We start from the raw sequence: 12,617 nt of genomic DNA, 5'->3' as shown, positions 1-12,617 counted from the left end.
TATTGCAGTTCCTTGCACATTAAAAAAAAATAAAAAAAAAATAATCTGAAAACCCCCCAATTATTTGCAATTTCTTTATTCTTTGGGTTCGTAAAGGTCCCAGCAACCTTCTCCCATTGAAAAAAAAAGTAATGGCATATCCTAGCAATGCAAAGAAGGGATAGATTTCCATATGGAAAATTATTCCCATTATTGTAGTACAATATCCGATTAAATAGTACAAATGTTCTATCAGTAGTGACTGAAAATAAAGTGAATTGGAATCAATAAAAACATAACAACCATCATCAAGTCTTCTAATAGAATGCTAAGTGGTATCGGTAGTGCATTGTATAATACAGCCGATCAGAAGATCGCAAGCTAAAGTCCCCTGGGTCAGTGGTTCTCAACCATACCAATGCTGTGACCCTTTAATACAGCTCCTCATGTTATGGTGATCCCCAAAATAATTTTTTTTTTTACCTCTAATACTGCTGTTTTCAACACAGTAGCTGCTTTTAATAGAGTAGCTGCTTTAAACACAAAAGCTGCTCTCTACACATGTGTGACTGGTCGCATAGGAACCTGTATTTGTACGGGGTGTATGTGATGGGGTTGGCGCGATGATGTTATCACGCCAGATACTCGTATGTGGGTATAACTGCATGTGGGTGGACCCACCTGGAGACAGATAGTGGAGTGGTGTCTCGGTTCCTAAGACCATCAGAAATATGTGTTTTACAAAGGTCTTAGGTGATCCCTGTGAAAGGGTTTTCAACCACCAAAGGAATTGCGACTCACAAGTTGAGAACCGCTGTACTAGGGGGATTAAAAAATAGCATTCAAAAAATTTAATCAAGTAAAAAAAACACAGTGAATTCATAGCAACACATTAACGCTCAGCACGGCTTAGTAGGACGATGAGAGATCTGTGGTGGATTCCACCACTGGCCCCACCACTGAGCTGCAGTGCTGCCCCTTATTTCCACAAAAAAAAATAAATCATATAATAGAATGAATTATTATGATCTTGGCAGTCTAAGAATCACTATGTGTAATACTAAATCAAATGGTAGTTGTGAGAGCTCAATGCCTTATTTTATTTTTTTTGTAGGACACACCATGTTGACCAGCATAGCAGAACGGATAATGTACTGCCTAACAGGCAAAACCCCAAATTCTGTGGGTCCTTCAGACATATCAGAAACCAGCGATGGCTTCGATTTTCTCGAGGTGAAACCCGGCCGTGTTTTAAGAGTACGACACATCTTGCCTTGTCGATCTGGAGGTGGAGAGGAAGAGGAAATAGAGGATGTGAAGAATTCAGGCCGAGGACTGATCCATTGCAAGCGCCGAATAACAGTCTATCGCAATGGGCAGCTTGTGATAGAAAATCTTGGCGCTGCCCTTCGTTCTGAAATCTTACACTGCCGCAATGGGAATACTGAGCCAGCTGGTACATTGGAAGTAGAGCTATCAGATTATACTAGCACAGGTAATGAAAGTGCTGGAGGAAAAGAGAGTGATTTACCATCTGGAAGGCGCAGAAGACGTAAGCCAAAGAAAGTCGTGCAGGTCGACTGCCAGAGACGTGTCACTAGCTGCAAAGGCACACATTCTGATGTAGTCCTGTTCTTCATTCATGGTGTTGGAGGTTCTCTTGACATTTGGAAAGAACAACTGGATTTCTTCTCAAAACTTGGGTATGAAGTTGTAGCACCAGATTTGGTAGGGCATGGCTCAAGTGCTGCACCACAGATAGGTGCTGCTTATACCTTTTATGCCCTTGCTGAGGACATGAGATGTGTGTTCAAGCGCTATGGCAAGAAAAGAAATATCTTGGTGGGACATTCATATGGGTAAGTTAGCAAACAAAAACATTTTTCACTTTCTTCAGTATTTTTGCTTTTCATGTTGATATTATACTAATTTTGTGACACAGCATATTTTCCAAGTATAACATATAACGGATATGTAGATTTGAAAGAATCAGATTCTTACCATACCATTAAGTTCTTACCATACACACTGGCACACATTTACACATATGGCGAAACGCGTGGCAGGCGCGTGTAATACATGGTAAGACACCTTCATACTGACATCTAGTATATGCATGCTTGTAGAGGCATTTTCATTATATCTTTTTCATTTACTTACTTATGACACATTCTTCCATTGGCATCTTATATAATTAACCTTTGGTTTTTATAATTTATGATGTGTTTATGTTTTGTCATAGTTCTATCATTATATAATGCAATATTCATTATTTTTTGTCTGGTGTTCTTTACATGTTTGTACATTATGGATTTGTTTGTCCTCCTTTTTCATGTTTTTGTGTATAAATGTGTTTGAATGATTTTTATGATTTTCAATAAAATTTTGTATTTTGTACAATAATTTTCTGGTAGTGTTGCCTTGCGTGGCATTGTTTCTGGTATATTCATGGTATCTACCTTGTTTTTTGATCCAGTTTTGCATATGGTGTATATCTTCCTAATTTCTCATATGGATAAGTCTCTGTATGATCCTTCCATGGACTCTGGATCGTTCCCTATATGAACATAGCTCTAACTTTAGCTACCTTGACGTGTTATGATGTGTAATGAGACTTTTTTATATCTACTCAGCATTTCACGACCTCCCTAAGTCAGCCAGGAATGATAGGCCAAACACAAATGCTACTTGCATTCTTAGACTCTAACTTTAGCAAATCATGAGATTTAACAGTAAGTAATAAATCAATTGGGAAGCACAACAGTGTAGAGAAACCTATTTGCACTTGTCTAGACATGCGGTGTGGTCTTGGTCAGTCCTAAATTGCGCACGATTTATTTCTTCACCTACGTTCATGAAAGAGGTGCCATCTCTATCACACGGCATGCACCACTCTGAGGACTTCAGTGCATCTTATGACTGCGGGGTATAGGTTTATGTTGTCTAGTAATAACTAATAAACAGCACAGGGGAATGGGGGGGTCACTGTTTTTTGATGTCACACAGCCAGTTATCTAAGCCTTTCAAGAATGCTACAGAAATGCAGTTTAATAGAAAACCATGCAGCCATGTGTCAGTTTACATCCACTGAAAACATTTCGGCCAGATAAGTAGCTCTTTGTGAGTGTCGTGAATTACGAAGCAGGAGAGCCACTGTCTGTATTGCTTCATAACCAGGTGGAGCACTGCTCTGACTTTCAGGCACTAGAAGCTCTGTTCACATTTTTCCACTATAGATAGAGGGATTCTTTGACAATAATCTGACCATAAAGTGATAAATGAATTTATCAACTGTAAACAGTGACTACTGACAAATGGTTTTTACATAGACACTATTAATATCTTGCAAAGGGCTTTTGGACAAGTAGGGAAGAACAGGAAAAGCGCTAACTATAAAGTAATCACGCAAAAGAAGACATTTTTTATGTAAGAATAAATGGTGTTTAATTAGAAGATATTTTGGGTTGGGGGATAGGAATGTGTATTTTCTACCAAAGTGTATGATGTATTTCAAAAAGTAAACGTGTTCATAAGGGTACATGCACACACAGGGCCAGCGTCAGCGCACGGCATAGTCGGGCAAGTGACGGGGCCCACAGAGCCTCTGGGGGCCCCCCGGCACTTGCCTGTCCCAATTTTAGCTCATCGTCAACTGTCGGACACCGATGCACTGAATACACAGGTGATTAAAGCAGGAGCTGTCACAGCTCAGCTCCTGCTTTAACGCTGCGGTCCGGCTTCTGCATTTGTAGGTGCGATGCGATGACGTCACATCGGGCCTACAACTATGTGAGTGGAGTGAAAGCGGAAAGATCGGTGGGGGAGCGATGCAAGGTGAGTGTGTTTGTTTTGTGTTAAACATTAAGGTGGAACATAATGAAGGGGGTCCATGAAACTGGGGGCAAATGAAGGTGGGGGAGAACGGCATGACACTGGGGCAGATGAAGGGGTGGGGGGGAGAATGGCATGACACTGGGGCAGATGAAGGGGGGGAGAACGGCATGAGACTGGGGCAGATGAAGGGGGGGAGAACGGCATGAAACTGGGGACAGAGATGGAGGGGGGACATGAAACTGGGGGCAGAGGAAGGGTGTATATGAAACTGGGGGAGAGATGGAGGGGGCATATAATTTACGGGTGACTGTAGGAGGATTATACTGTGTGGGGGCACATGAAAAATGAATGAGAATGGGCAGAGTCAACATAAAAGTGGGAGGAGCTAAATTTGCCATGGCGCGCACCGCACATTTTGTCCCTCTTTCTACTCTTCAAAAGTTGGGAGGTATGGCGTAGGTGACGCCATGCTCCTGCATGACGTCACTCGCTTTGTCCGGCGCACAGTGTTCCGACTCCCGCCTTCTCCACAAGGGGGCCCACTGAGGCTCTGTTGCCCAAGGGCCCATAAAAACCTGGAGCCGGCCCCGTGCACCAGGGGTGAACCATGGGTTTCTGCCGCCTGAGGCGGACGTCAGAAAGCCGCCACCCCCCTGAGGAGGGGGTGGGGCTGAGAGGAGCAAGGGTCTTTAGCAGAGAGAGGACCTGCTCTCTGCCTGAGCGTGAGGGGCGGCCGCTGGAGCAGCACTGCTCAAGCGGCCTCCCAAATCCACCGCTCAGTGACAGTGACCCTAAGCCAGTCCAGGACAGCTTGTCCTGGACTGGCTTAGGTCAGCAAAAATGCCGCCCTCCCTGGGGCCCTGGCATAGCGCCGCCTGAAGCGGTCGCTTCAGGTTGCCTCATGGTAGGTGCGCCGCTGCTGTGCACACAACTGTATGCTGTGTCCGTGTGCTATCGGTGTTTTTAACACATAGCACATTGACCTATTATTTTCTGTGGCCTCATATACACAACCATGTACTATCACAAGTGTAAGTTTACATTGTCTGGCTAATAACTAATAGACATAAGGATACATGTGCATTACAGTATGCTTTGCCAGTGTACTATCCATGTTTTTAATGGCACACTCACTCATCCCTTTCTATGGCCCCATACTAACAACCTTGTATTATTGGGATGCAAGTTTACATTGTCTAGCTAATATCTAATAGACAACATTAGTGAATGTGGACCACTGTTCTTTGACATAACACAGACAGCTACCTAAGCCTTTCAACATTGCAGCAGGAATGCGTTTGGATGAATGTGCACAACTGTATGTTTTATCAGTGTGCTATTCATGTTCTTAAAGAGGACCTTTCATCAGATCGGGCACATGCAGTTCTATATACTGCTGGAAAGCTGACAGTGCGCTGAATTCAGCGCACTGTCAGCTTTCCAGCAGTATATAACTTTCCCAACCTGTGTCGGGTGTAAAGCGCTATCGGACCCGGTAAAGTAGCGTTTTACAGTCAGAAGGGCGTTTCTGACATTTAGCCAGGGACGCCCTTCTGCCCAGCAGCGCCTATCGCGCTGCACAGTGTGAGCGGGGAGGAACTCCCCCTCCCGCTCCTGATAATACTCATCTGAGCAGAGGGAGGGAGCGTTCCTCCCAGCTCCACAGTACAGCGTGATAGGCGCTGCTGAGCAGAAGGGCGTCCCTGACTGTCAGAAACGCCCTTCTGACACTAAAGCGCTATGGTACCGGGACCGATAGCGCTTTACACCGGGCACAGATCGGGAAAGCCAACAGTGCGCTGAATTCAGCGCACTGTCAGCTTTCCAGCAGTATATAGAACTACATGTGCCCGATCTGATGAAAGGTCCTCTTTAACAGATAGCACACTGACCCATTCTTTTCCATGGCCCCAAACAAGCGACTATGTATTATCATGGGTCTGTGTAGCGGGATGTGAGCCCAGGGGCAAAACTCAGGACAGATCCTATTCCTGTCCATTTTTGTGGTCTGGGTTCATTCATTGCAGTGTACAGGTAGAAGGCACAAACAGCACACTGATACCATCCTTGTGCTCTCCATACCAATTTCTCACAAATCCTTAATACACATGTTCATGTATTCCTAAAAAACTCATATCTGCCAAAAAATAAATACTATAAAAAAGTCACAATGCCTGCTTATTAAAAGTGTTCCAGAGTTATGATTTTGATGACCTTTCTTTAAGATAGGTCATCAATATAAGATCAGTTGGTATTCAACACTTTGCAGACCAGGAACTACACGGTGGACGGAGCACAATGTCTTCAACACCTCTGTATACTGTGTAGTTCCAGCAGCTGCTGCAAACAAATAATCATAGGGGTGTTGGATACCCAATGTTCTGGTATTGATGACCTATCTTAAAAGGGTATACCCATATACATAGTTATTTTTACATTTGTAGATAATTAAAAGATAAAAATTTTTGCAAATATAAGTAATTAAACATTTTGCAGAGTTTTAAAGATTTTCTCTAAATATCTTGTGGCCATGAGTTGTTATCTTGATCTGTTGCCTGTGGGTACGACCATGAATGCAGGAACTTTCTAAGGTCAGAAAATCAGCCATGATGTCCTTATTGTGGCCGGGATATCTTCTGATACATGTAGAGTCCCTGCCTGATAACTCAGCTACAATAAGAAAATCATAGCTGGGTTCCTGACAAGTCCCAGACCATAGAAAGTGTCTGCATTAGTGGTCGTAACCATTGGCAACCGATCAAGATAACTGACTGTCACCACTAAGATAGTTAGAGAAAATCTTTAAAACTCTGCAGAATTTTTAGTTACTTATATTTGCAAAAATGCTTAACTTTTAATTACTACAAATATAGATATGATTATGTACATGGGAATACCCCTTTAAGGATTGATCATCAGTATCTTATCACTGGAAATCACCTCTAGGCTAAGGCCCCACATAGAGAGCCGCAGCTGGGAAAACGCTGCATAAAAGACGGCAGTGGAAATGCATTATGTTGCTTTCTGCAGCATTTTTCACAGAAAGTCTGTTTTTCTCTGCAGACTTTCTGCTTCTATTATACCTTTTCGGAAACCGCCAGCGTTTTCGTAGGTATAACTGACATTCCGTTGTTTACAAAAACACAATGGTTTTTAAAATCACAGCATTTCCGCTGCAGATTTTTTTCTGCAATATGTGCAGGTACTTTAATATGCAGCATTTTTTGCCATGGCATCTTTTTTGAACAGATTCTGCTGTAGTTGTTTGTGCTAAAGCCAGTTGTATATTTAACAGAAGGGAGAAGTATTGGTGTTTCTTATATATTCCCTTTCCTTTTCAAGCCACTCTTGACTTTGCAACAAAAGGAAAAACGCTGCAAAATCTGCCACAAAAAAAACAAAAAAAAACAAAAAAAAGTCTTTTTGCCTTTTACAGTGATTGTGAAGTTTCTGCGAGGTGATCGCACAGTTATGGTTTGTTGGAGTCTTATATAACATAATACAAATGAATCAAGAATGTTTCAGAGAAAAAAAAAACTAACATGGAATCTGAAAGGAGTCAACCATTTAGATTTGTTTCTGGTATACACGTGGTTGTGTTAATCCACGGATCTTGGGCATGATAAGAAGGCATATTTCTGTCAATCAGCTTGCTACCACTTATGACAATATACTAGGTTTGTCTTATACTACTGATGTTAGGGAGTTTACTTGTAACAATGATTAAAATACTTTAACACTTCTATTTTCTATTGTACATTTACAGAGTCTCCTTTTGCACTTTCCTGGCCCACGAGTTTCCTGATTTGGTCCACAAGGTGGTCATGATTAATGGTGGTGGTCCCACAGCTCTTGAACCCAGTCTCTGCTCCATCTTCAACATGCCCACTTGTGTATTGCATTGTCTGTCTCCTTGCCTTGCGTGGAGCTTCTTAAAGTGAGTTAAGCTGAATCACTTACTGCCTGCTCCAACATAGATCTCTGACTAGCTCATCTATTTACCAAATTCTACTTCTCATGTACAATATTGAGATGCATTCTTCACTTTTAGGGTGTGTACCCATGGTGCTTTTACACCCAAAAAATTCATGTGGTTTTTTAAAACCAAATGAGTTGTTCAGAAACGGTTTGTCTATGAAACGGCTTGCTTTTTTTTGTATGCTTTTCTGAGCAAAAATGCACCATGTAAACCCAGCCTTGGCAAAAGCAGAATATGTACTGTATATGAAGTAGAAAATTCCAAATATAATATGACAGATATAATATCACATCTTCAGTATTTCCTATGTTCACTCTTAGTGCTTACAATAACTTTCATTGTTTTTGGAATTCTGAAGGGCTATTTTTCATGCATCTTGTAAACATTTATATAGCTCGGTCTTACACATTGCACACATTTTCTGGAAATTGTTTATAGATAGTTGTGCAAAAAAATCACCTGGAGTTGCATTAGCAACAAAAAGATGATTTTTCACTCTGCATGCCCTCAAAGGAGATGGATGGTGAGGCTGTTGGAGACTGTGGTCTACAGTGGTCTCCAAGTTCATGTCCTCCATAAAATGGGTTCCAGTAGTGGTGCATGCTAAAAAATTTTTTCCACACTGACCAATTGCAAGCGCTGTGCAGTAAAAGCACACGGACCCCAGAGACTAGAATAGGGTCCGTGTGCTTGCCGCACGCTGTCTGCACGAATCATGTGGACAGGAAAGTAGATTGAGAACTACTTTCCTGTCTGCATGTTCTGTGCGGAGATCTGGCAGCAAGCACACGGATTCCATTATAGTCTATGGGGATCCGTGTGCTTTTACTGCACGGCGCCTGCAATTGCGTTTGGTATTCCGTTCGGGAGAGTCCCCATATGGACTCCCCCGGATGGAATACAAACGCAGATGTGAACCAACCCTTTCTCGAACCAGGAGCAGCCTGCATGTGCTCCCTGTTAACTAGCAGCTTTTGGTGCTTAGAGGCTGCTAGGATGATCTGAGTGTCCACCCCTCCTATGAATAGGTCATCAATTTGTAAACTACATTTGGGGCCAGAAAACCCCTTGGCAATATCAACTGGTAATGAAAGGGTTTTTTTTAAGTGAATAATGTGACATCTCTTAATAATATAAGTGATATATATTTGATCAGTGGGAGTCTAACTGCTGGGATCACCATTTATGCCCAAGTCCATATAAGTCTATATGAACAATCAAACCTTCCCACCATTTTAATAGGAGAATCCACTTACATAAATAAAACGGTGATCTCTGAATTTACATAATACAGTTATGGGCCAATATTAATGAACTTCTTTAAAAAGACTATTGTTTTCAACACAAGTCTTCATATCCCCTGTGCTGGCTGAGGATGCTCCTCATTTATGATGAAGCCAAAGGATTTCCTCGCACGCCCACTTTTTGTACTTTTTCTAGCCATTCTCTTTATAAAACACCAGTAAAGAGTAACTGAGATTGCTAATGCACAAAATAATTGGGTATATAATTGAGTACATTTATGTGACCGGTTCTGTTACTTTGTCATACTAGGGCTGGCTTTGCTCGACAAGGTGCCAAAGAAAAACAGCTCTTACGAGAGGGTAATGCCTTCAATGTATCATCCTTTGTACTACGAGCCATGATGAGTGGACAGTACTGGCCAGAGGGAGATGAGGTTTACCATGCAGAACTAACTGTCCCGGTCCTGCTGGTGCATGGCATGCACGACAAGTTTGTTCCACTCGATGAAGACCAAAGGATGGCAGAGGTAAATTTACTATATGTCAAACTTGGGTGAATGATATATGTTGGTTTTTTATGTCATTATTTGAATGCCTTGTCTATATGTACCTACAGCAAATCCTTAGATGACAGGTCTGATAAAATAGACTGAGTGTAAGGGAATTGCTAGTTGTGCAATTACCTAGTGCTGCTGCTGGAACAATGGAAGAAGGGAAGACAGAGACAGTGAGGCCTAAACTCAACCCAGACCATGTCCCTACCTAATTGCCACAACTATCCTAATGAAAGGAGCAACTGGGCGGTGATCCCTTCTCTGAATAAGTGTTACACAGGAAAACACCAGACAATACAACACAGAAGCGAAGTCAGAAAGCAAGAGTCAAAGCCAGAGATGAAGCAGTACAAAATCGTAATCCAAAAGAGTAGTCACATTGGAAGCCAAAGGTCAGAGGTCAGTAATACAATAGTAAGACCAGTAGGAAGCTAGTGAGGATAAAGTCACAAGACAGAGTCAAAATAGCCAGCAAACCTGTGTGGGCTAATGGCCTGTATATAGGAAGTCCAGGACCTGTCCCAGAATTTATTGGTAGACATGCTTTCAATCACACAGGCAAAGCTAAGAATAACTATTTAATGGACAGAGGTAAACAAGGTGCAGGAGATGGGTGTAGTGGAAATTCAATTACAGAGGAGAGGTAATAGAGCAGTGTTCAGATAGAGCAACAAAAAACTCTAAGCAAAGAATCATTCTGAACACAGCTCCTGTGCCGCAATGTGTGAGCGGAGGGTGGCAAAGAGACCTGAACAGGCAGAGACGTTACAGTGAGACAGTAAAGGCTTATTCACATTACCAGCGATTTGTCATTAACACACAGGCCCATGGAATTCTAAACCATACCCATGCAAAACAGTGTGGCAAATTTATGTCAACTATCTAAAAAAAATCTGTCTCAGTTGTCCATAAAAACCTATCACATGGAAAATTAAAGCTAAGTTATGATTTGTTGATATTGGATAATTTATTGTTTTTGTTGCTATGATAACTTTCTTTATTCACATCTCCAGATCCTTCTAGTCAGCTTTCTAAAGATCATAGAAGAAGGCAGTCACATGGTCATGTTGGAGTGTCCAGAAACTGTTAACACTTTGCTTCATGAGTTCTTCTTATGGGAGCCTGAGGCACCGAACACAAGTGCAGAAGAAGCTGTGAATGAGTGAAGAGGAAAAGTCAAGCAAAGAACGGAAGAGACTTTTCTGTTGATTGCCCAAACAGCGACATAAGTCTACGTTTGGAGAAGACGCCTGATGGTCTGCAAGCTAATAGCCAAGGTTTTAGACTTTGGTTCGCAGTGAAGATGGCGTCCAGGGAGAATATGGTTTCTGACAATTCAGGAACTTTAGATAATACAGCTTTTGAAAGAGGTCCTCCACCATTTGACCTCCTATTCAGCCATAATAATTTGCAGGACAAATAGTGGTTGTTCAAGGTTCCTTGTGGGTAACATATCAGATTGACCGTTATTGTAGAATTATGATATGTTACCTCTCAAAGAACCTTGCTGGTCATGGGCCAGTGTAAGAGAAATGTTTTTTTAGAAGTGTTAAGTACTGGTAAAGCTGAGAATACAGAATTAATAATATCATAAATAAATCATATTATAGTTCACCTGTAAAATAACTGGGGTGTACACAGATGGTTGTGTATGAGTTTACCGCCATAATCAATCGCAGCGGAAAATTGGTGGAGTAATAGGCCCAGTGGATAAAAAGAGGCGGTTTGTAGAAATTGCTGAAGTGGCATAGAGAATATGTAAAGATATATAAATAATGTTGATAAAGTATTTTCTGTGGCTCTTATTTAAGATGACTGCCTTGTCCTTTTCCTTCTGTTGTAAACATGGAGGTTGTTTGAAGGCAGTATTAAATCAAAGTAAACATGTCATTTCTAAGACGTTTCTGACTATTATTCTATTAGTCTCTGAGTATAATAGTGTAAAAAGCATTTCAGATAAGCTGAATATTTTAGCTGTGTTTATCGCCTACAGAAAAGCGGATATATAAAAGTGTTTTATCTTACATGATTTATTCATCAACTAGACGTTCCCTGCATACAGTATTGTGGCGGCATTATATGCAGCCTCTGACTTCATAAACGGGCTGCAGATCACATATAGCCAAGGACAAGTGAAAAGATGTCCATAAACTAAAGTGATCCAACGATGGGTGAAGTTCATATTGAATTGTACATTACCTACTACAGCACAAAAAGTTACAAGGGTCAGATGCAAAGTGTGTCCTAAATCACGACAGTTATCCCATTAATCTGTAAATACGGCACAGACACAGTGCAGCTTTTAGACATTTGTCGGCAAAGCACACCACTGGGGTAAAGACCAAGTGAAGGGATACATGGGATATTTCACCATGATTAAGGAGGTACCTCCCATCCAAAAACGTTAGTACCTAAGATTGATCAACATAGAATTCATAGATTGGGAAAACATGGGTATATAGAAGCCTACACATGCATACATAAAAATACATCCAACAGTGCTTCCCATATGAACATATGAAAGCTTATGCCTTACCCTTGGAACCCCTTGGCATGAGTTTGTGTGAAAAACAGGCTGTTATGGTGTGCCCCTTCTAATATATAGGGTCTAATAGCTATTGATGTTGGGTTCCCTACATGGGCACAAAGATACAAGTCAACAGTTCGCTTGTAACGCTTTACTGATATCGGCAACACTTTACTGTCACTATTGACAGAATTGTCATTTGTACTAATTCAGTCTAGAACACTTTCCATAAGCTCAGCAAATATCAAGAAGCTCAGTCGCAGCAACTCTCTTGTGGTCACTTCTGCCTGGCAACAATGTACTGGCAGTAACTGGTTTGGATTCGCTGCACATCGTACTGCAATGTTGTGCACTTGACTGTCTACCTTGTCAGCAAGGCCGATTCTAGGATTCTGCTGACTGAAGCAAAAATTAAAATGCCATTTCAGCATGTCAATTACACATACGGAACCTCCGGTGGTTCCCCTATAGGTATAATTGAAGCAGAAAGTCCACAGAGG

General features: G+C 41.6%; 1 protein-coding gene across 1 annotated transcript; it reads left to right on the top strand.

Annotated features, from left to right (window-relative positions):
- The first annotated feature begins 1,101 nt into the window (after positions 1 to 1,101).
- Positions 1,102 to 11,487, top strand: ABHD8 (abhydrolase domain containing 8). Its single transcript, XM_075280454.1, has 4 exons — positions 1,102 to 1,838; positions 7,580 to 7,750; positions 9,347 to 9,563; positions 10,604 to 11,487. Exons 1-4 carry the CDS (start codon positions 1,102 to 1,104, stop codon positions 10,754 to 10,756), a joined length of 1,278 nt encoding a protein of 425 aa, XP_075136555.1. The 3' UTR covers positions 10,757 to 11,487.
- Positions 11,488 to 12,617: the final 1,130 nt, after the last annotated feature.

This window comes from Leptodactylus fuscus, chromosome 1 (genome assembly GCF_031893055.1).
Source record: "Leptodactylus fuscus isolate aLepFus1 chromosome 1, aLepFus1.hap2, whole genome shotgun sequence".
Taxonomy (NCBI): Eukaryota; Metazoa; Chordata; class Amphibia; order Anura; family Leptodactylidae; genus Leptodactylus; species Leptodactylus fuscus.
The sequence above is the reverse complement of the archived record's forward strand: the minus strand, read 5'-3'. Positions and strand labels throughout refer to the sequence as shown.